The 21,877-nt window shown below is 34.5% G+C and overlaps 1 protein-coding gene across 7 annotated transcripts in view; it reads left to right on the top strand.

The window, feature by feature from the left end:
• PCDH7 (protocadherin 7) overlaps positions 1 to 21,877 on the top strand; it is a 266,879-nt gene that overhangs the window by 12,409 nt on the left and 232,593 nt on the right. Inside the window, exon 5 of one of the 7 annotated variants that reach the window (XM_050974235.1) lies at positions 19,135 to 21,141. The exons of the other annotated variants lie outside the window; for them this stretch is intronic. Coding sequence (XP_050830192.1) covers positions 19,135 to 19,161 — 27 coding nt within the window. The 3' untranslated portion in view covers positions 19,162 to 21,141. Of the gene's footprint in view, positions 1 to 19,134; positions 21,142 to 21,877 lie in introns of those variants that run through there. 7 annotated transcript variants of the gene reach the window in all.

Below are 21,877 nucleotides of genomic sequence, written 5' to 3'. Positions count from 1 at the left end.
ATTTTCACTGACAGGAGATCTAAAATTAAAATTAAGAACAACTTTTGGAGGTATTAAAAACCCAAGGGATTAGCTGTATATATGGCACATACAAGCAGTGTTGAGGAACCATTTATTATTACTTTTTGTGAAAGGAGAATATAGAAAAACTTTAGAGTAAATTTTGGGTTTAGAAGTTTGAACAAAAACAATGCTCTGGCCCCATTTAAAACTGTAAGGTAGGTAAAAGTGATGTAACTTTTTTATTGTTTATACCAGTAAAAAAAAAAATTCCTCTCATTTAGGCAAAAAGCTCTTTTGAAATCATTAGTTTGTAAAATGGTGCAGCATAGCCCCAAAAGATCAGTTTTACTCAGAGTGGATCATAAATGGCACAAATGTAAGAAGTTGAAGAAATCCATTATCTTTGTCTTTTAAAACCTAATTTACCTTATTAACTACTGATAAGAGTGAGTATATTTTTTAAAGGCAAACATTTTTCTGTCAAAAGAGATTTTGCTACACATTTAATGTTCTAATATCTGAGTTTGTAACTGAATGAAATGAATGCTACTTGCAAGTAGCATTCTTGAAGTATTAGGAAGCAATAAAATTGGTATTTATCAGTGTTTGATATAAGATCTTTGATTATCTACAGATAATTATGGATAATGTAAAGCTGTTTTTTTAAGGCTGGGTACAGAAAGTTGGTATTAGCTGATGCTGAAAATTGCTCATATATGGAAGCAGAATACAGAAATACTGATTCCACCTGCCAAAGATTCAGATATTACCTTGCAGTCATGTCTAAAGAAATTCCTTTATGGTACCACCTTGTAAGTAAAAAAAATTGCCACCTGACGGCATAAAAATTCCTGAATTTTGAATGATCATGTGATTATTGTGAAGACTCTGCCATGAACTCCATTCAAATTAGATTCTTGACTGGTGGTGTGGCCAGAAAATGTATTGTGTGTTTTGTGTCAAATGTTTTGTCTATTGTAGAGCTTCTCAAAGAGAAATAGGAGGGGGTGCTGTAATTTATTCTGTCTATCCATGTATAAATGTCAAGGTCTCTTCAGCCCTGGAGCAGTGTAAAGTATGAGAAGTAGCCCCTCCTTCCTTTGGATGCCAAGTCTTGAGAGTCAGAATTACTTTAACATAGAGAGTTATCCTTGAGTAAAAAAAGACCCTACATCAGGACAATGCATTTAAAGGGATACAATCTAGGCTAGAATTATGTTTCTGAGTTCAGTGTTGTGCCAGAAAATGAACCAAAGGAAGTCATGGAGACAGTCATGGCATTCTGGTGCAGCTCTCTAAGGGTGAGCATCCTGATGTCAGCTTAGGTAGCTGAAAGTTCCTGAGCTGTCTGCACAGGGCTGCACACACAGGGGGTATGACACAAGACCTGGGTGTCTTCTGTGAGTCTCTTCTGTAGCTGCAGCTCAAGGACAAACAAAAAAACAATCACTAAATCATTTGGCTTACTTAAAGGAACAATATTTCTAATAAAATTAGGCACACTGTGCATGTGGTGCTCTTTGGCAGGGCTGAAAATTATTTTTCCCATGAAAATTCATCACAATTTTAAAATGTGTGTGCCATACACGTGCCAATTAATAGAACAGAATCTGCCTGTGCAGACACCTGATTACATATAAGCAATTAACTGAATTTTCATTCATTGTCAGACCTCTCAGGTTGATGTTTATCTCAGGTGAAACAACAGGTAATGCCTCTAAAGTCAATCAAATTTAGCTAGTATTAACTGCAGTAAACTGTGTCAGGTGTTGTAATATTCAGAAAATCCTTCCTATTAGAATAAAATATAGATAGAGAAAACCAATTTATCAGCTTGGATGTTAATCCCCTGCATTTAAGTTATCAGCATGTATATAAGTATAATTTGCAAATTAACAGAGTAGGTTTTCATCATGTATTACATCCAAATGTAAAATTGTCTTTCTAAAAGGGTTTGGAAATGATGTGGCTTTTATGACACTTCAAAAAAAGTAAGATTTTAGTATTGAATACATTCTTGCTTAAACTAATGGTTCAGCAAGAATACATATGTCAAGCTACCTTTGTTGGTCCCCAGACAGGTGATGGTGTTTGTTCATGGAGCTGTGTGTTACCTCTTGTAGGCATATTTACAAGAAAGGCTTGGCCTAAAACTATCATATCAACTTCATAATACAAAACTTTGCTTTGTATGAAATCTGGCCATTTGCTTAGGAAAATCTGCTTGGTTGATTGCAAGTCCTATTTAAAGCACAATATTTTACAAGAGAAAATACTTCTGTAGTTTGCAGTCTTTGTAAAGGCGAAAGACAAGAGTGGAAATACAGATAATAAGCCAACAGAAAACTAAAGCATTAGTTCATCTGCTCCTAATATTTTCACAGTGATATTTTAAGCCCCTATTTTGCACTCTTGCTATTCACAACTTTTAAAGTCTTGCTGGTTTTAACATACATCTGATCTCATCATGCCACACTTGCTCTAAGTGAGGTTACATTGTCTTAAAATTTGAGCAATGAAATAGTTAATCAGTTTCCTTATCTCCATCCATGTATTCCAAATTGGTGATAATGACATAACATGTGCCTTGTGTGATAGTGAGAGAGGATATCTATCATTCTGCTGGATTAGAAAAGTGCTATTTTCAGTGAGCATGTAATTATATTCCAATTGCAGTACAAGTTTACTAAAGGACAGTAACTGATTTACTTGAAAGAGAAATATTTGTTGAATTTTCTAGTAATGTTGTGAGTTTTTATATGGAGGGAATAATTGCACTGGAAACTAGAAATATCTACTTAACAGGGCACTATGTGCTCAGCCTCTGAACCTCAGCCCAGATCTTGGGTAAGATCTGTCACACTTGAGTGAATTTAGAAAATTCACTCAGATGACTCCTCTGACTATATGCTGAATGTTTTACTTTTCTTCCTGCAATATAAGGGCCTAAATTTTAATCATAGTCAGAAAAATTCCATTAAATTGAGTTTTATTTTAATGGAATTTTTCTGAACATGAGTAAAATTCAGCTATTTCTAGAGCAGGTGTCAATTCTGATGAGTAAAAGTGGCAGCAGGGGGAAACAGCGCAGTACCTGTTTTCATAGAGTCTTTAAAATAATGAGTGATTTTCCAAGGGATTGCAACACAAAGTCTGGGTCATGTATTTTGCTCAATTTGTTACTAGATGCATATGAAAGAGGAGAGTATGACATATCTGAACCAACTACAGTGCAGATGTGAGTAGTACTTCATAGACTGACTGAATTACCACTGAGGTACAGTAGGGGTTTTGCAGCATATGGGTTTGTGCAGTGGGTGGGTTCACCCAATAGGTTCAGTAACTGGCAGACCCTTGGGCAGACAGGAATTCACCAGGGCTTGGTGCACCACAGTAATTCATTCTCTTTAAATTCACCAGGTTCATTGGTAGAAATAATAGGTATACTACTGAAATAGTTGATACTTGCGGTGTTTTTCTGTTCCTTTGTACAAGAATTAAAAAAGAAATACACAAGACAGCTTTAGTTTAGAAGTAAAGGAAACTTGTGCATATGTTTACAAAATGGCTCTGCATTTGTCATCCTGTGTTTTGCAGAGATCACTGGATGCTTATGTAATCTATCCTTTCTCTTGCAACATTGGTTCTTTAAATAATTATTTATAGTGTTGCTGGTATTCTGGATCTTTCTGTTTGTTTAATGCAGATGAGCAACAGTGTGAAATTCCTCTGTGCAGCATAAATTAAGAACATTTTGTTTGCATTATATTGCAAAATGTTTTATCACTTGTGTTCTCATATTCAAGGAGACTGGCTTATGCTTTATTTAGTTGGCCCTTCAGAAGCTGATGAATGAATTGAAAGTTTATCTTGGATTTTCTAATACTGCACATTACTGCACCTTTCTAGGAACTTTGAATACTAGATTTATGCATTCTTTCTATACTAGTTCTTAATTAAATATGTGAGGGGACTGAACTCTTTAAATTATACTGTAAACTTCCTGGAGAATTAATGTTACAGAAATATGAAAGGGCTGGCTAAAGCATCACTCTACCAAATAGTTCTAAAAGGCTTTATATATTTATAAGACTTCATGATCTACTATTGATGCAAATTACTAAGGATAAAAGAAAATCCATCTGTTATCAAAGAAAAAAATAAATTAAATAAGTCCAAGGATTTGAAAGACTTAGCATTAAGGACTAAGTATTCATACTTTGTGATGGGTTTATAGTAATTGACAGTAGAAAAGACTTCCTTTTAGCATTTACAATGTAGGTTATTTTTTTAAACTAAAGAAAATTACTTTGCCATAAAAGCTTCTCATGTAACATATCCTGTCTCATTTCATAATTTCCTATCCTTCACTGAAATGTCTCAATTAAAATACAGCCTACACCATTTCATGTTGTGTTGGGCATTACTAGCTTTATTATTACCCTTACATTTAATCAAATGGTCAGTAGCTAAATAAATAGCATTTCATCAAGAGCTGTTGGTTTTCAATCAGCTAGGAAACAGATTACAGGCCTGAGCACAGATCTAAGGCTAGTGTCTCCAATCTGCAACTAATTGTGCACTGATAATAGCACTGCCCACAGGCAAATCTTACTCGCTGTCCTCATCTATGATAGATTTTCCTGTATGTTAATATTACATCAGATGGAGTAATTTTGTTGCAGTTGCCATCTTTAACCTTTCCTTTTTAACTGAAAATATATATTGTTTGGAGATACTACCTTCATGTTTAATTTCTGAAAAAAATGCATAAAAGAGAAATCTCAAGGGAAACATTATTGCAATGCTTTTTCCTTTAGCTTCTCCTCTTAAAACAGTTTCTTCTTTAGAAGATAAAGTACTGCTGATACTTAAAGAAGTACTTACATGTAATATTACATATTCTGTGGCTTATCTCAGGGACTGAGGAACATGTTTTACAAACTGCAGCAGGAAGCAGTGCTTCACTCTCTCCTGGTGTGTGTGAACTAGCTGTCAAGGGTGTGGATACCAGAGTTCTCTGTGGATCAACTGCAGATCACACAGTAACTGCATATAGCAGATGTGCAGATTACATCATTAAGACATTATAAATATTCACATTTTTCCAGTGTGAAGTTGATGAGGGTGATTAAACACACAGCAGAATCAGTACTGTACCAAGGCTCCATCATTTCAGGTGCTTCACAAATTCAGATCACACTGTAAAAGCTGCTTTTAAACATAGAGGGTGGAATAGCAAATACTGCTTGCAGTCGGCACATTATAGTGTTCTGGAAGAAAACTGTCTTCTGGGCTGTGTACATTGTTCTTGTGAAATGATTCAACCAGTTTCAAATCTTTCTTTTCACCTTGCTAGTTATGCAAACAGCTCCTCACTTTTTTCTCTAAAGCAAGTGGGAATTGTTCACTGTCACAAATAATAAATAACAAGAGTACCCGATCTGCAGAGCATGGAAGTGATAAAAACACATGCTTATGAGTGCTTGAGATTTCACAGCTATTAATTTTGAACTTTTTGATTGCAGTTCTGTTTTACAAGAGTGGATGCTGTTAGGGCAGCAGTACACAGTGACAGTGAAGGATTATGACAACATGCATTTATCACTGTGAGCTTGATAAATTCAGTGTAAGAGATGGTCAGAAAATGCCCCTAAACCTGAAGTCATAAAATGCATCTCGCCTTTACTGAAGGTTAAAATAGTGAACATTTTTCTATTACTGCTAATGATCTTTTTCAATTAGAATTCAATACTAACATGAGTATGCTTGAGAAGGTTTCTTTGTGCATAATGAAATGTGTAGCTCTTCCCAACATTAGTGAATTGCTTAACATGTGCACTGAGGGAATCTAGGAGTTTTGTGCAGAATGTTGTTGTATATATATCATGTAATCACACAGAGAAAGGTCCTTTAAGAAAGGTCAGCAAATACTAGAGCAAGTTTGGCATTAATAAAAGTCAGAAGGACTCTTCAGACTTTCAAGAGTGCTTTAAAACAGTTTTTAAAAGGAACCTAGCACTTGAAGTCTTAATTGCAAGTTTGTTTAAAAGTATACTCCCTGACTACTTCTTTGTAAATCAAAATGTGGTATCTCCCATTTTGAGATTGCACCATTCACAGGTAATAGGAGTGTTTCAAATCAGAAACCACATTTTTGGATTATGGATAGAAACAGGAATTTCATCAAAAATTGGACAGCATTCTGAAGTTGTATACTGTAAGAAATTAGAAATTAGAATCCAAATACTTAATCTGTAATATTTATGCTCAATTTTCAAGGTGATAACAGAGAAAAGAAATCCTCAACTATACAGTAGAAAGTCTGGAATAAGGGAAGCAATTGAGTAAGAACATGTCTAGAAATGTCAGTACTTCATTTTTTTTAATCTTTATCATTCTAGGGAATTAATCTTCAGCCTTTCAGAAATCCTCACTGAGCTGGTAATTTTTTTCACATTTTCAGAACATCATCAAAGCCATGCTAATCTGGACCAAGGGCATGTCTCAGAGTCCTTGAATCTCTGAAGAAAACATTTTGCTGTCTTTCCTATTTTCAACATAATCGAGATTCACTTCCAACTTTTATAAAACCTTTAGAGAAGACAGTTTGATTATTTACAAGGCTGGTGTTATAGGATACAATCAACAGTTTACAGTTCATTGCAAGATTAATAAGAAAAAATTGCAAATCCAGGAGGCATATGTTCTCACTGAGTTTCTGGCTCAGTAATTAGACAATCTGGCTACTGAGTGAGGTACATTTATGATAGGTTGTAGTGTAGATCCCATGTATAAGGCGTTGTAAGCCTATAATCTGGCGGAAGAAAAGGAAAGATATCATGAGAAAAGGAAATCCAGATTTTCTTTTTTTCCTGTAACATGAATCTGTAGGCATTTCTTCTGCCAAAAAAAAAGGCCTAGCATTTGAGCAAGACTTTTCTCATAGAAAAGGAGAACAGTTGGAATTCTGTCATTTTTATTTTTCTCTAACTCTAGAATTTTCTGCGTAATTAAGAAAATCTAGTTTTTAATCATGCAACGCTCTAGATTCTGCGAAGGTCTTCCATTAATTAATATTTGTGTATAACTTTGTCAAGTAAAACTTTTACTCTCTACCTTCCTCATCATCTTCATCAAAAGCAGTGCACTTTTAACACACTGGGGCAGATAGATAGGAATATTTAATCTTTCAATATTTGTAAGACTGCCTACTTATTTTTCCTGTACTTATATTAGTAAAGATTTTTAAGAGACTTTACAGGAAGCATAGACTAGGTAACTACTGCAAAGACATACAGGAAAAAAATAAAGAGAACTTGTGATGGAAAACTTGCTTTCAAAATCTTTTTTCCCAGTTTTTCTTTTGTTACATATGAAGATTCTGGTTTTAAAAAATCAACCTAATGAACCTTAAAAAAATTATTTATATGTTGGCTTTATGGAAAGCTATTTTGAGAACTAAATAAATATATCTGTAAAATTGTTTGATGTTTTGGACAGAGAACCTTTATTGAGGAGGCGGTAGAATACATATGCTGACATATATGAGAATTTCACTCACATATAACATATCATGGACTCCTATACTAGTCTGTCTTCTCATCCCAGCTTTGTGCTCTGCTTTTATAGTCTTATCTTCCCAGTATAAGTCTGAAGATTTTTGGATTTTCATTTTAGTCTCTGTTCTTCCCACCAAACCAGTTTATTTTTCTAATACTGTAAGAGTCAGACACTGCAATAAGAGATCAAACGTCATGAAAATGTGGAGACAATATTATATTAATTTTGTTCCTTCTGCTGGATTACAGAAAGTGTTGTTGATCTAGAAGTATGTTACTGTTAGGGTTTACTTGGTGTTTTTGTGTTTGTTTGATGTTCTTTATTTTCAATAATTAAATCCTATTCTAAAACCTTAAATATTTGAAGATCTGAGCATATATGATGAAAGGTAATACAGTGAAGACAGTAAAAATCTTCATTGACAGACTTTCCCTGTCCCATGGAATAACAGCACATCTGTATGACTTGGATACTGTTTTCCTGAAGAGGGGATTTCTTTCTGTTATAATAAAACCAAAGGAATAACAACAAAAAAATCAAAATTGAAAAAGAAATCCATGTACCAAAAACCCCAGCAAAACAAACACCAAAAATATCCCAAATCAACCAAAACCTGCAAAAATGTTCCCCAACTCAGGCTGATTTCTGTTTCCATGAATCAATGTCCCTAGTAAAATTCACAGTCAGTCTGGCAAACACCTATGGCTGACCCATGCTGAAGAGAATAAACAGAGACAATGTCGGTTTTATGACTAATCCTCTGTCTTTCATGAAACCTTTTCTTTCCAAAAGAGGCTTAAGTATTTTGAGCACAAATGAAATAGTGCCCATGTTCTCTACTTTTCCATAATTCAAGAGCTAGGAAGCCTGATTTGTGAGAAGCTTATTCTGTGACTTTGTGTGTAATTGACAGTGAAGGGGGAAAATGAGGCAATGTTACGCCTTTGCCAGTTCTTTTTAAAGGAAGGAATATACTTACTCATTAATGATCCAAGCTATGAATAGATTCATGGTTTATAGCGCAGCCTTAGAGTGGGTTAAGAGAATTTAAGGGTTTATCACACAGTCTTAAAAGAGGCTAAGAGAATTTAAAAGAAAGCTATTCAGACTGGAAAATTCTGGGTAAACATTTACCTATCTTTTTGGCAGTTCATTATTAAATTATATGTTGGCATTTTACAGTCATAGAAATAAAAGAGAGGTACAGACAAAGTAATAGAAACACTCTGATGACCTATTATTAGAGTTTAAGCTGAATAAATATTCAGCATCTAAAGCATGGAGCAGAGGTAATAAAAATCATTGGGAACTACCATCCACGGTGCATAATATGCAGTAATACAATTTAGTTCATTACATTAATACATGATGTAGTACTGCATGATGCAGTATTAGCACACTCTTTCTATGCCCTGGGCTCAAATTTGTTCAAAGTCTTAGAGTAGTTCTAAACAGTAGATGTTTCATGATGACTGGCAGATAAATGCATTAATATAACTGTAAAATAATGAAATCACATCCAGGGAGTGCAGGGAGTTAAATTTTTAAATTTTTTTTTTAAATCAAATATTTTCATCCTCTTCTCATCAGAGGAAGAATCTGCATGAGAAAGAATCCATGTGAGAAATACAGAACCTTGTTAACAGTGTGCTGTCATAAATATCCTTTAACATATGCTCAGTTTTGTCTTATTCTAGACATGCCCTTAATATCACCCTTTTGGTTTCTTGTCCATAGGAAGCAGATAACAGCATTTTTTTTGCTACGTAATCATGTTACAAGTTTGGAGAGAGGTCAGTAAATGAGCAAGTGCTCTTGTTGCATGCAGAATCTTGTCCACACTCTGGGTTCTAGTCTGCAAGTCAGAGACCAAAATGTTGTGAGTGTCAGGCTCTCTGATCTGGTTGTGTTATAAATCCTAAGGGAAGTGCAAACAAGCACAAATTGTAAGGTTACTGTATTCAGCTCTTAGAAATGTTGGGACACTTTTTGTAGGACAGTTTGAAATTACCGTGATGAGATTATGTATCTTCTATATGTTTATTAAGATTGATTGCAACACACTGAAGTATGAATTGTAATGGATTTCATAAAAGAGCTTAAATTAGGTTCTCTTGAGAACATAGTGTTTTACTAAATTTCTTGCACGTTTTACTTTATTGTAGTACATATATAAGAATTAAATCCCTATTTACTGATGTTGATAACAGGATAATGGATCTCTACATTCTGTGTATGTTCCCTTTGTGTTTAATTTTTGGAATATAGTAGATATTTTATCCTAATATTAGAATATTAAAACATACTGGCCTTATTTAGCACTATTGAAATGAGCTTAACTTCATACACGTTGACTGTAGAGGGGTTTCCCTGTATTACTCTAACTCTGTGTTCCCTTGAAAAATTAAAATAACTGTGATAGAATTACCTTGAACGAATTTCTATGGAAGTATCTCAGGCAACAAAACTGTTGTTATGTTCCTATATGTATATCGGACTGAGTTCTCCTGGGAAGAATGAGGTGCAAATGGCAATGTTAGTGAAGGACATATTTTTCAAAGTTTGTTACTTAAAGGAATACTTTGGCCCTTAGGTCAATTTGTCTCACCTTAGCTTGCTGGTCACCTAGCCCAAGTTACTTATTTAGGGACAATTCACATGAAGAGGAATAGATGCCTTAAGGAGTCAAGTTATTCTCTTTACTTTAGCTATGTACTGTCTACTGGACCTGTGTCTCCATTGTTCATAGGAGAAGAGATGTTCAGGTGGCTTCTAGGTCACTGATTTGGGTTGTCATTCCAGCTGACCTGTGATTTTTCAAAAGCAGGTGTAAGTTTTGATTTTTTTTTGGTGGTATATTTCACCCACACAAATGATGACACAGACCTATAGTAAAAATATTTTAAGGTATTTCTGTATGTTTTGACTGTTGGGGCATAGACAAAGGCATTTGGTAGTGGAAGCAGGGGATAAGAACACAGGGACTAGGCCTGCTAAAGGAGTGTAGCTATGCATCCTTCTGCTCTCTCACCTGCTGCCTCTATGTATTTTTTGGAAATGTGAAAAATGACTGCGGGAACTAGGAAAGAACACAAAATGCAGATACTCTATAGATATTCTCTCAAAATACCAGTCATATCATTATTTCTAAAAACTGTAATTAGATGTTTACCTTAGTTATTTTGAGTAAAAATTTTAAAATATGGAAATGCAAGCACTTATGTGATGGTGATACAAGAGACTGTGAGTTCATCACCACCAGGATATATGCATGCTTTAATTTCACCTCACATCTGCAGAGAATTTTGATGCTTTGCTTTGTCCTCTTGCCCTAGGCAAATTTTATAGTCAGTAAACATCAAAGTTAATTAAAAAGAAAAAAAGACTTGTAGTGTTCATCACATGTCATAAATAACATTGATGGATTCTGTTCTCTGTGTATCTAAGCCTACAAAATGAGGAATATGTAAACTGATATACTAGAAAGTATTTATAGCCTTAGTAATAACTAAGATAACATACAGCAGCCACAGTGTCTTAAACTGTTTTATGTTTTGTCCTCTATTTGGCATTTATCTAACAAATACAGCTTGAACTGTAATAGTCAAGAGAAAATAGCAGGTAGATAAAATTTATATCATGATGCAGACATAGAAGCTGTCTATAAATGTGCCAAAGACAGGTTTTGTTTTTTTTTTTGTTGGAATTGCAGGAACATCAGATTTTAATAATGCACTGTTTTATTCTTCATCATAGTGTTGATGCTGAAAATTATGAAACAGGTTTGGTAAATTGTCCTCAAAGTGGGACCTCTTCAGGAAGAAAAGAGGAAACAAAAATGAGTTAGAAATACTAGCAATGATCATAGCCAAAACTTAATAATAACAACAACCACAAACTCTAATAAATTCGAAAGGTAATTTAAGGAAGTTCAAACAAATAAATTTATTGTTTGCAAGATTAACCCTATTTTTTACAAAAAACTTTCTGACAACTCTCTGTTAGAAAAAATCATACTATCCTGGCTTTGTGATAACTCAGTGTAGGGTTTTGTCACAATTTCTTCAGTGGTCTTTAAATGGTGACTTTATAAAAACTGTTTCTGCCACTGATCTTTCTTTACCCTTAAAACAGATAACATACTTGTAGAAATACAATGTAAAGTAAAAGTAGTAATTCAGTTGTTTTAACAAACAAAGTCTTCGGCTTGAAAACAGAACAACTACAGTGTTCTGAATGTCAGATTAATAGATTTCCAAAATCTATGTCTGTATGTTCAAAGTTATATTCTGCTTTCTCTTTGCTGAGAAAAAGCTGATGTTTATCAGATAGAAAAAATCGTGAGGCAGATCAAGGAGATTCAAGTGAGAAGATGAAAAGTATGTGGTTTTATGTTTTTTTTTCCCTAGGAGGGAAAATGCCACAAATGAACTTGGAAATATTTGCACAAAGGAATATAGTGGCTGAACAGACAGGTGTGCCAGGAATTTTAGCTGAGATGGTTCAGAGAGATCCATCCAACTAGGATGGATTTGTATGTCCTTGAGGGGTGCCTGCCTAGCTGCAGATGAGGGCTACATGGTCTGTCAGTGGATATGTCTTTGTGAAGAATAAGGTGCTGTGACAGAGATCCTTACAGACTCTTGCAGTATCTGAGAAAAGGAGCAGGAACTCAGTACCATGGGTTCTTCTAATGGATTGTGTAACCACTTTGTTTCACATAACTTAATGCAGGAAACCAGGATGTGGTTGTTATATTATAACTGATTATACATGACCTATAGACTCTTTGTGCCCAAACAACATAATATATAGGTTGCCTGGATTTTGAATAATCAATTTTAATTTTAATAACCTTTTTTCTTCAAATGCATTCAGCACACGGACATGGTTTTACTACACAAATCAAGTTCCTCTTATTGGTCAGCTTTCACAAATGTTTTAGGCCTAGTTTGTGAATTTTTAAGGGTCTGTACAACTCAGACTGAAAAAAAGAATTTTATAAACTGTGTAACTCCTTCCTGTACTGGTTTCTCTAACATTACAGAAAGTTAATGTCAATCACTATAAAAAATTTGTAAGGCCACATCTTGGTTCCTGTTCTCCTGGATTTGCCATATATATAGACATAAAACAGATAAAGAGCCAGACTGAGCCCATAATCAGAAGTGTCATCACTCTTCTGTTATTAGTCCCTGGTTTAGTGGATTTTGGAGAAGTCATTGAGGATCCAAGCTATTGCCTCAATGCAGATTTCTGCTCTAGCAAAAGACCACTTGGGAAGCAGTGCATTGCTGATATGGAATAGTTTTATCATTCAGACTGGGGGGAGGTGACCTGTAAAGTGAAGATGATGATTTTCAAAGAGATATGAATTTGAAGAGATATTTTCTATCCCTTTCTCTGATCTTGAACTGTGCTTATTTTGAAAAGAAACACCCATGTATCAGTGGCTTAGTATTTCTATATCCCAGTTTTAAAAACAAAGAAACAGAGTTCATATTTGAAACACACAGAAAAAAATAAAAGGCCCAGTCCCACTCTGATGAATATTGTGTTTACAAGACCTCAGGTTGATATTTTTATGCGCTGTTTATTCTCAGACTTACTGTTAAATCAATAGAGTTATTTTCAGAACCTAAACCCCTGGTTTTCACTATTTAATGTTTTGTCCTATAATAATCAAAAGGTGATTTTTGTTTGGCACTTCTGATGCAATTAAATAATTTTGTTTACTTTATAGAATTAATTCTTATTATGCAATGAGAAATTATATTCTGCATGACAAGGTATTAATTATATATAAAATAGAATTATGAATAAATAAATTTAATCATATCAAACATTAATTATGGCAATAACTTTATTAATTAAATGAGAAAATGGAAAAAGTATATTTTTTACAAATTATTACCCTGGATTTTTTCCATTAGCTAACAGATTAAGGAACTTTTGAGACTTAGCACCTCCACATGTATATAAGCTAGTTTGCATTTATTTTAGTATAACCTTTCATCTCATGCAGTGGATAATTTACAAGAAAAAAATTATGACCATATGTATTAGAAGTGCATTAGTTTTATATTTACACAGATATAATAATTTTGACATTTAAAGCTTAATTTTTTTAATCAAACATGGCATTCATGCAAAATGTGTTATTTTAAAGAAGAGTACTCAAATGATGTAAACAACAAAGTCATCTGCGTTAAAAAGAGGCATGAGAGATATCTCAGAAGAGAGAGAGTAGGAACTTGAATGGATTTGTAGTACAAGTGTTTTTACAGTTGTATTCAGCTTCACTTATACAATAATATTTTATAGGAATGAACATTCAGAGTATAAAATGTCACACATAAAATGTGTTATGTCACATTTTATGAAGAAATTTTATAAACACTGTGTGTGTGTGTGTAAATTTATGTGCTAATACAGGCCCTGCTCAAAATTAGAAGCTTGATGTTAATTGATCACCAGAGACGCTACTTCCTGTTTGGATTTTCTTTAAATTTGTGGGTTTTGTTTTGTTTTAAGAAACTTGATGTACCAGAGTATACTGCTACAATTTTATGCAGTAGTTGATCACTGCTGTGTTTCATTGGTTGATGGTAGTCTTAGTGCAATGCATTGAAATAACTCATTACATTTCTAGCAGCAAATGAAAAGTTGTTTTTTGATATTTCTCTGACCATTTAAAAATTTTGAACATAAAAATTCCTATGGATCCACCTAAGGAAACACTCTGGCAAGTTCTATAATTCTGTAAGTGTTTCATTCACCTGCTGTGAGAGTGATCAGGGACCAAGCACCTTGTGTAAGCGTCTGCCTGCTGGCTTTCGGAAGTGATCGAAATTCTCTGTGATATACTCAGGAGTATCCCATTCTTCTCCTGTAATCCCAGCAGGCAAAGTCCAGTAGAAGAGAACAGCTAATAGAGTATCTGTGATAAGCAGTTACAAATGTCAGCACAGTCTCTTCCAAGTTATCACATTCCCAGAGGATGCCAGAGAAGTTAGCCTATTACTCATTGCAGTTTCAGTATTTATCCTCTCATGAGACCTACTTGAGGACAATCTTCCTTATGTGTTCTGTGGAGTACCCTGCAGTGTAATATCACTGTAGAATTTTATTTTGATACTATCTTGGTAGAAGAAAGGTAGAGATTTTGCTTTCTTTTAAAGTAACCAGTGATATATGTAATTTGTTTCCATTTCTTTCTTAAAAGTTGACCTTGTATGCTGGGCTTTGACTTTTTTCTCTCTATGCATATGAACTGTGGCATAAACCAGTATTTTAAGGAAAAATACAGATCACATTTTTACCTAAATACTCAGGTACACTGATGAAATACAGCAATGTCAACTTCCTGCTTTTATCCCCAGGTACTAGGCAGGGAGCTAACGCAGCTACGGTTGCTGCAGACATTTTAAAACCTTATCCCAGAACATTTTTTTGAGCTTATTGCATTTTTATGCCAAAAAATGTTTAACTAACATAATTTAATTCATAGGATCATGCCTGTTCTTTGTCAGACTAGCTACGACGTTTCTCTTACGCTTCAGAACAGAATGACTGGGTTCCAGCTGTGGGTTGGGAATGATTCCTGGGCAGTGGTGTCTGCTGAACTGTGGCTAAGCACTCTTGGGGACCAAGTGCTGGTTGGCATCAACCAAAATTGTGCTAAAGGTCATGCAGATAATTTAGTGCTATGGAGGCTCACTTATCAGAAAATGAGAATGTGCCATGACCCTGCACAATTTACTACTAAAAATAATACTTTGCTGTCCTCTCAGAAAGCTTTTAGTTTATTGCAGTAATGGACTCCCTTAAAAATGAAAGAACAATTTTGTATTGCAGCTACATGCCAAGATGCTTATGTATAACTAAATTTCCATATGGAAAATGAAGTTTCACATGATGACTGAATATAGATAGACTTAAAAGATCAAGTAGACTTTTAAGTATCTGCATTCACACATATTTTTTTAATGTGATATATTTTTTGCATGCACTTAGAAAAATGACTCATAAACATCAGGCTTGGGATTTTGTGCAGACTATTACTTGTAGGATCATTGTTTTTGACTTCAGATCTCAGTTTAAAGAAACAGTGAAAACAAGAACAAAGGAGAAAAGTAAAGCCAAAAAAACTCCTATAATATTATTATTCTTAAGTAAGTTTAATTTGGTTTTTTGAGCCTCTTTTAAAAGCTTAAAAAATGTTGATTTTGTTTTTTTGGGTTTTTTTTAAATAAATCTTTCTAATATAAATATCAGCCTTGCTACTCTGATTACAGTGCTCTACAGAATCAGGGTTCTTTTGCTCTTTCCAATATATGACTATTAAATAAAATCTCATGGGAAAAATAATGCCCACAGCACTTCCTACTAACCACTTGAAACTGCTTTTTGTAGGAATATTGGAACTACGAACTCTAATTCTCATTTCAGCTTAGGTATAAAAGCACACTAGAAAAAATATTCTAAATTTACATTTATATAACTGAAAGTAGAATATGTCCCGTGATACTTTTACATCTTTTCCTGCAAAGTGGCAATTGAAACATTCTCTCAACACTAAAAATGAAATCCCTACAGTTGTGTAGGAACTTAAATTCCTGTCATTGGGAAATACATTATCTCAGGATGGCCATGGGTACCACAAGATGCTGAGAGCAGTCCCTGAATAGAGTGTAAGTAGTTATCAGCAGGCGTCGGTGGTATTGAGTGAACCTCAGGAAATTCTTACAATGCAATGTTATGACAGGTTCTTGTTCAGTGCTTGAGGCACAATTGGAATTTCCCATTGCAATAAGCTAATAAAAATGCATTAGGGTTAAAGCAGAGGTAAAAGCTCTGAAATGGCTACTATCAGTAGAAAAATATAGTACAACTGCTAATATCAGGGTCTGATGCATGCTTAAATACCTAAGGAAAGAAGTATTAAATCATTTTTAAGAGGAAAAAGCCCACTTAAATATCATTCTTTCACACTCAGATAATTCCTAGATGGCGGGAGCAAATTAGGGGGGAAAAAAATCTGCCCAAGTATGAAAGTTTTTAGAAACCAAAATACATTGAGGATTATATGAGAAATAGATAAAATTCCTATTTCAGCCTCATAATGGATAAAACTTACAAGAGCAGTACACGAAATATGGGTAATTTTAGCTGCATAAAGCAGTTCAGTGAGACTATTGTGCTATGCCATTCCAAACCCCGTGATGCTCAAATTCAAATACTTCTGGCTTCAATCAATCTTTATTATCCACTTATGTGCTTGGGATTGATGAAAACAGTTGGCAATGCTTGAAAAAAAAGTATCAGGTGTGTATGAGCTACTAACCTTTAACATGGTTCATTAGAATACGTCCTGAAATCCCTTTTCCCTTATATGGGACAGGCTGCTGTACACACACAAGTCATCCATCAAATAGCTGGGAAATTGTCTGTAACAAGCCAACTGCAATATGATAGAAGCCCAAATGTATCGCTTGATTTCTTTTTTTTTCTTTTTTTAATGGGAAAATATATTTTATTTCAAATTGCTTGAAATCTAAGAGGTTTTCTTTTTGTCAGAGTTATTCATAATGCATTGCATTACAAGCTTTTAACAGGAAAGACATTGTCATGCAATGTAAGAACCTTTATTATGAACAAAAGTCTTGACAAAATCAGGGTATTTTTGACTGAAAAAGTTAAGATCACATATTGCCCTCCTGGAAATTATATTAGATTTAAAAAGACAAGTATTACACACTGATATTGCAAGTATCAAGTATCACACACTGATAAATTTCCAGTAATGCTGTAGATCTTATGAGGTTTACATCTTTAACATTCATTGATTTTTGTTTAGTTATAGTAAATTACTATAAATTGCCATTGTTGCAGTATGACCCCAGCCAGCAGCTAATCACCCCCAAAGCTGCTTGCTCACTCTCCTCTCCGTGGAGGGGAAGAAAATAAAAGGAATACAAGAAGACTTCAAGATTGTGATAAAGGCAGTTTTGTAGGTGAAGTGAAGTCTGGGCACACAAGCAAAGTGAAATACGGAATTCATTCACTACTTGCATTGGCAGACAGGTGTTTAGTAACTTCCTCAAAAGGCATGCCTTCATCACAAGTAGTGGTTTCTTGGGAAACCAAATGCCATAACCCCAAACTTCCCCCTTTTCTTCTTCTTTCCCTGGGCTTTTCTTGCTGAGCATGGCATCATGAGACATGGGATATTGCTGTTGGTCAATTTTGTCAGCTGTCCTGGCTGTGTTTCCTCCCAGTTTCTTGCTCACCCCAGGCCTACTTGCTGGCAGAGAGGGGGAAAAGTAAAACTCAATTCTGCACAACCTCTGCTCACCAACAGACAAAAGACTGGTGTGCTACCAACATCATTTCAGTCACAAATCTGAAACACGATACCATAAGCTGCTGTTGTGAAAAATAGAAAAGAGAAAGAAAAGAGAAAGAAAAATAAGTCAGTCTCAGACAGATGCCACACAGCCACCTAATTACTTAATTACCTCATATTCTAAGATTTTTTCCTAAGGAGTTAGGTGAGCTTTGATTTTCTGTCATTTATTCCTCAAGTTACTAATCTTAGTGATAATTTCATCATAATAGTAATAAAAATTCACCTTTTCAAAGCAGTAAAATAATTGGCTGAAATTCATTGTTTTGGCTTGTGTAATGAGGCAGCACAGAGGATCAGACAGAAATTGGTGATTCTGTCTCAGGACCTAAAGTAGTTGGAATTGCAAAACCATTGGAAATCTTACCATTGACCTGAAAGTCATCTGGATAAGCACCTATTTATAAATTCTCATGAACTCAGGACAGATTGTTCATAATTACATATACTACTTAGAGCAGAAAAGATATTTATCAAACTGGTTTTATTTGGATTGACTTCAAGTGCATTTTTTCACATTTACTCCATGCTGTTAGCTGCTCTGTTATGCTGAATAACATCTGTAAGTAGTTATTTTTGATGTTACATCAAATGTCAATTTGTATCAAACATTGTCATAGAATCTTTTATAACAGAGTTCCTGAAGGCTTCTGGATAACCTACAGTTGGATGGAGAAATATGTTACAATCATTCAGAAGAATAATGAAGAAGATCTAAAAGCATGGTATATATACACTCATCTGGATAGGCAACATGGTGATATCCTAATATGTCACAACGCTGCCTACAATCATAGATGAAGCTAACTGCATAAGACAGCATGATATGTTGCAAAGTATGTCAATATTTGAGCTAGTAGAAAAGGAACAATTTGTTTACCATCAAATGTTCCAGATTTTAGCCCCTGAGCATTAAAGAATGAGCCTTGGAAACCATTTGAGAAGAGTAAATTGATTATTATTGCTTGTGATTGTGAACAGAGGCTTTGATTTCTGAACTTTAAGGATAAACTGCCTTTAGGACTCATTCAGACAAGCAATTCCACTTAAACACATCCTAAGCAGATATTTTTGTTTGTTTTATTGTTTTTGTTTGTTTGTTTGTGGTTTTTTGTTTGTTTATTCATTTTGGGAAATTTTTTTTTGTTTTTTTTGTAAAGGAAACCATTTTGACTGAACTGAGTTGAGAAGTGCACATACGGTTCTCCTGTCAGATGTGAGGAGTTTCTTACCTCCAACAGGAAAGAGTCAGGAGAAGCAGCTGGTAAAAACATGGGGCAGTAACCTCCTGGCCCAGAACAGCATGTTTAATTGTCATCCTGTGGTAGAGATTTCAAAGTACACAGAAATGTAGAAATGGTGTTCTGAGGAAAAAAGGAAGGAAATAAGGGACTGGATTTTAACCTCTAAATGTTCGTTTTGGTTTTTTTTTTTAAATAGTTCTGAGAAATTTGAAAGTGTTGAGATTGCTTGTTTTACAGAGTTGTATAGAGACTGCAGTACCTGTTTTTGGAAGTTTATCCTTTTTTATTTTGAGTCCTCTAATTGTAGAAGTAATCCAGTTAGGCTTCTTGGAGGAGGGATGTGAAAGACCTTTTTGTTTTTTCAAATGTTCCTCAATGGCATTTTATGAACACTGGATAAATTTGTGGAATAGATTTTCAAGGATAATACCTGGCTGAAGATCATGGTAGCAAATCACAGGAATGCCAGAGTAAATTGAGATTTATATTGAAATGGCAGTTATACAAAATACATAGTTGGACTGTTTTCCCCCAGGCTGTAACTATTACCTGTGAGAGGTTTATCTATTAAACCAGTAGCTTTATGAAACTCACAAATGAGAAGCCATAAAAATCCATTCTATTTATGATTACACTACCTAAAAGGAACAAGGGGGAAAGGCTAGTGAAATATATATTAAACACATGCTGAATGATATATTTTTACATTTGATTTCCCTCAAAAATGTTTCTTTGTTAAGTGTTTTAGCTCTACTGTTTTATAAATTTGATATAAGGTAATGGATGCTGCTTTAAATACTTTTCTACTTTGCTTTTGCCACAAACTTAGAAACTCAGGATGAACAGGAGAGACACAGGAAACTCTGATGCTACCTAGCATTTTAGTTTTTAGACATTTTTGTCCAAGGGTACAAAGCTTGCAGAAGCATGAGTGGTGTAGTGTTAGACATCTTGCATCTAAATTCTTCAAAACCTTTAAGAAAAGGGACATACACTGGCAGTGTAATAGAATTTATAGAATTTATGGCTATTTTTTTTTTTCTTAAAAGCTTTTCTACTGCTGTTGTGATTTTTTTGTTCTGCTTGAGAGTACTTCACCTCTGTCCCTGAGCTGCTCAAGCCTTCTTCATATCTGGAGGTCACTTCTGTTTTTTCTTTTTTAAATATTCTTTAAGTTCTTACAACAAACAAAAGGTGTTTAATGGAAACATTTGACTGAGAGGGAAAAAAAAAAGTCAGAAAGAGGAAACAGTCAACAAACAGGAGACAAAAAGGAGAGTAAGTGAATGGGGTGTGAAGAAGGCAATAAATGCCTAAATCAGCATTTTGAAATGGTAATGTAGAAACCATGGTAAGGTAGTTTTTTACCTTTCCTTAGAGTACACAGAAAAAATTTCTTCATTGTCCTTTTTAACAATTTGGAGAATCTTATTAGTGTTTTGTTGGGTGTTGATAAGGTTACATAAAGAAAGACAGTTTATGTTTCATAAGCTTCTATCTGTTGCTGTCCTCCGAGTTCTTTCTTACCTGTCAGTATATCTGAAATCAGATGCAATACAGTCAGAAAAATTCTGGTGCTGAGCAATGCTTTTTATTATAACTGAAGTCTTATAATTTCTGAATAGAAAATGGGTTTCTCAGTGTCCTAAGTACTACCATTCCTTTTCCTGAATTCCCAGTATGACTCTACTACACATCTTGGCTTAATTTTAATTGTCATTCTGGTCTATTGTTTGTTCCTTTGGAATAACTCCTGTCTGTGAGGCAGTGTAAAATGTAATTTGTTATGTTTTTGTGATTTTTTTAACCTTTTTTCAGTGTTACAGTTCTACTACAGAGTCAGTCTGTGGATTTGTCAAGGTCGTTTGAATTCAAATCCTGCTTTCTTCCTGGTGTTCCAAGCCTTTCCCTGTTTTGGGTCATCCACAGTGTCCAGGAGTATAACATTATTCAAGATTAAAGAAATATTGAGCCAAATGCAAGAAATATTCCTATAGCATCTCATTTGCAGTTTCACATTTTCCTGCCAGCAAAATACGAAAACTAATGGCATTTTTTTTCAACTAACTGAATATCAGTGCCATGGAGAACACCAATACTGTGGTCATTTCATCTGGGCAAGTTAATATTGAACCTCTAGTCTATATAATCTTTCAGTCCCTTAAGATTCTTTCAATTCTGGCTTTAGATCAGATGGTCTTTGGATAAACTCACCTATGTACAAAGAATGACCGTTAACCAAAATAAGCTAGTACAACTCCTAGAAAATGAAAATCAGAACCCCTCTAGAAAAGAATGTCAGAGCTTTGTATTTTGTATTTTCACTTCTAATCAAGTGAAAATCAGAATATTCTTTGAAAAAATGTGTGTATTAAATTTAAAAGAGTATGGTTTAAAAACACACTAAATACCTGACACAATTATTAGCTACTGAATACATTGGTTATCTTATTGTCATACCCTAAGTGGGGACACTGCTGATCAGTTGGTTAAAACTGGAACTAAGCCAGTTCTGTTACCTATACAATCCAATCTCCCTGGGCCCTGCAGCCTAAACCTACATCCAAATCATGGAGAAAACTATGGAACTGCTGCCGAGCTTGGCCGTCACAGAGACTGGCCTGATCCTATAGGCTAAAATACTTGCTACTTCTATGAA

The sequence above is a fragment of the Serinus canaria genome, chromosome 4, assembly GCF_022539315.1.
Source record: "Serinus canaria isolate serCan28SL12 chromosome 4, serCan2020, whole genome shotgun sequence".
Taxonomy (NCBI): domain Eukaryota; kingdom Metazoa; phylum Chordata; class Aves; order Passeriformes; family Fringillidae; genus Serinus; species Serinus canaria.
This window is presented reverse-complemented; position numbering and strand designations above follow the sequence as displayed.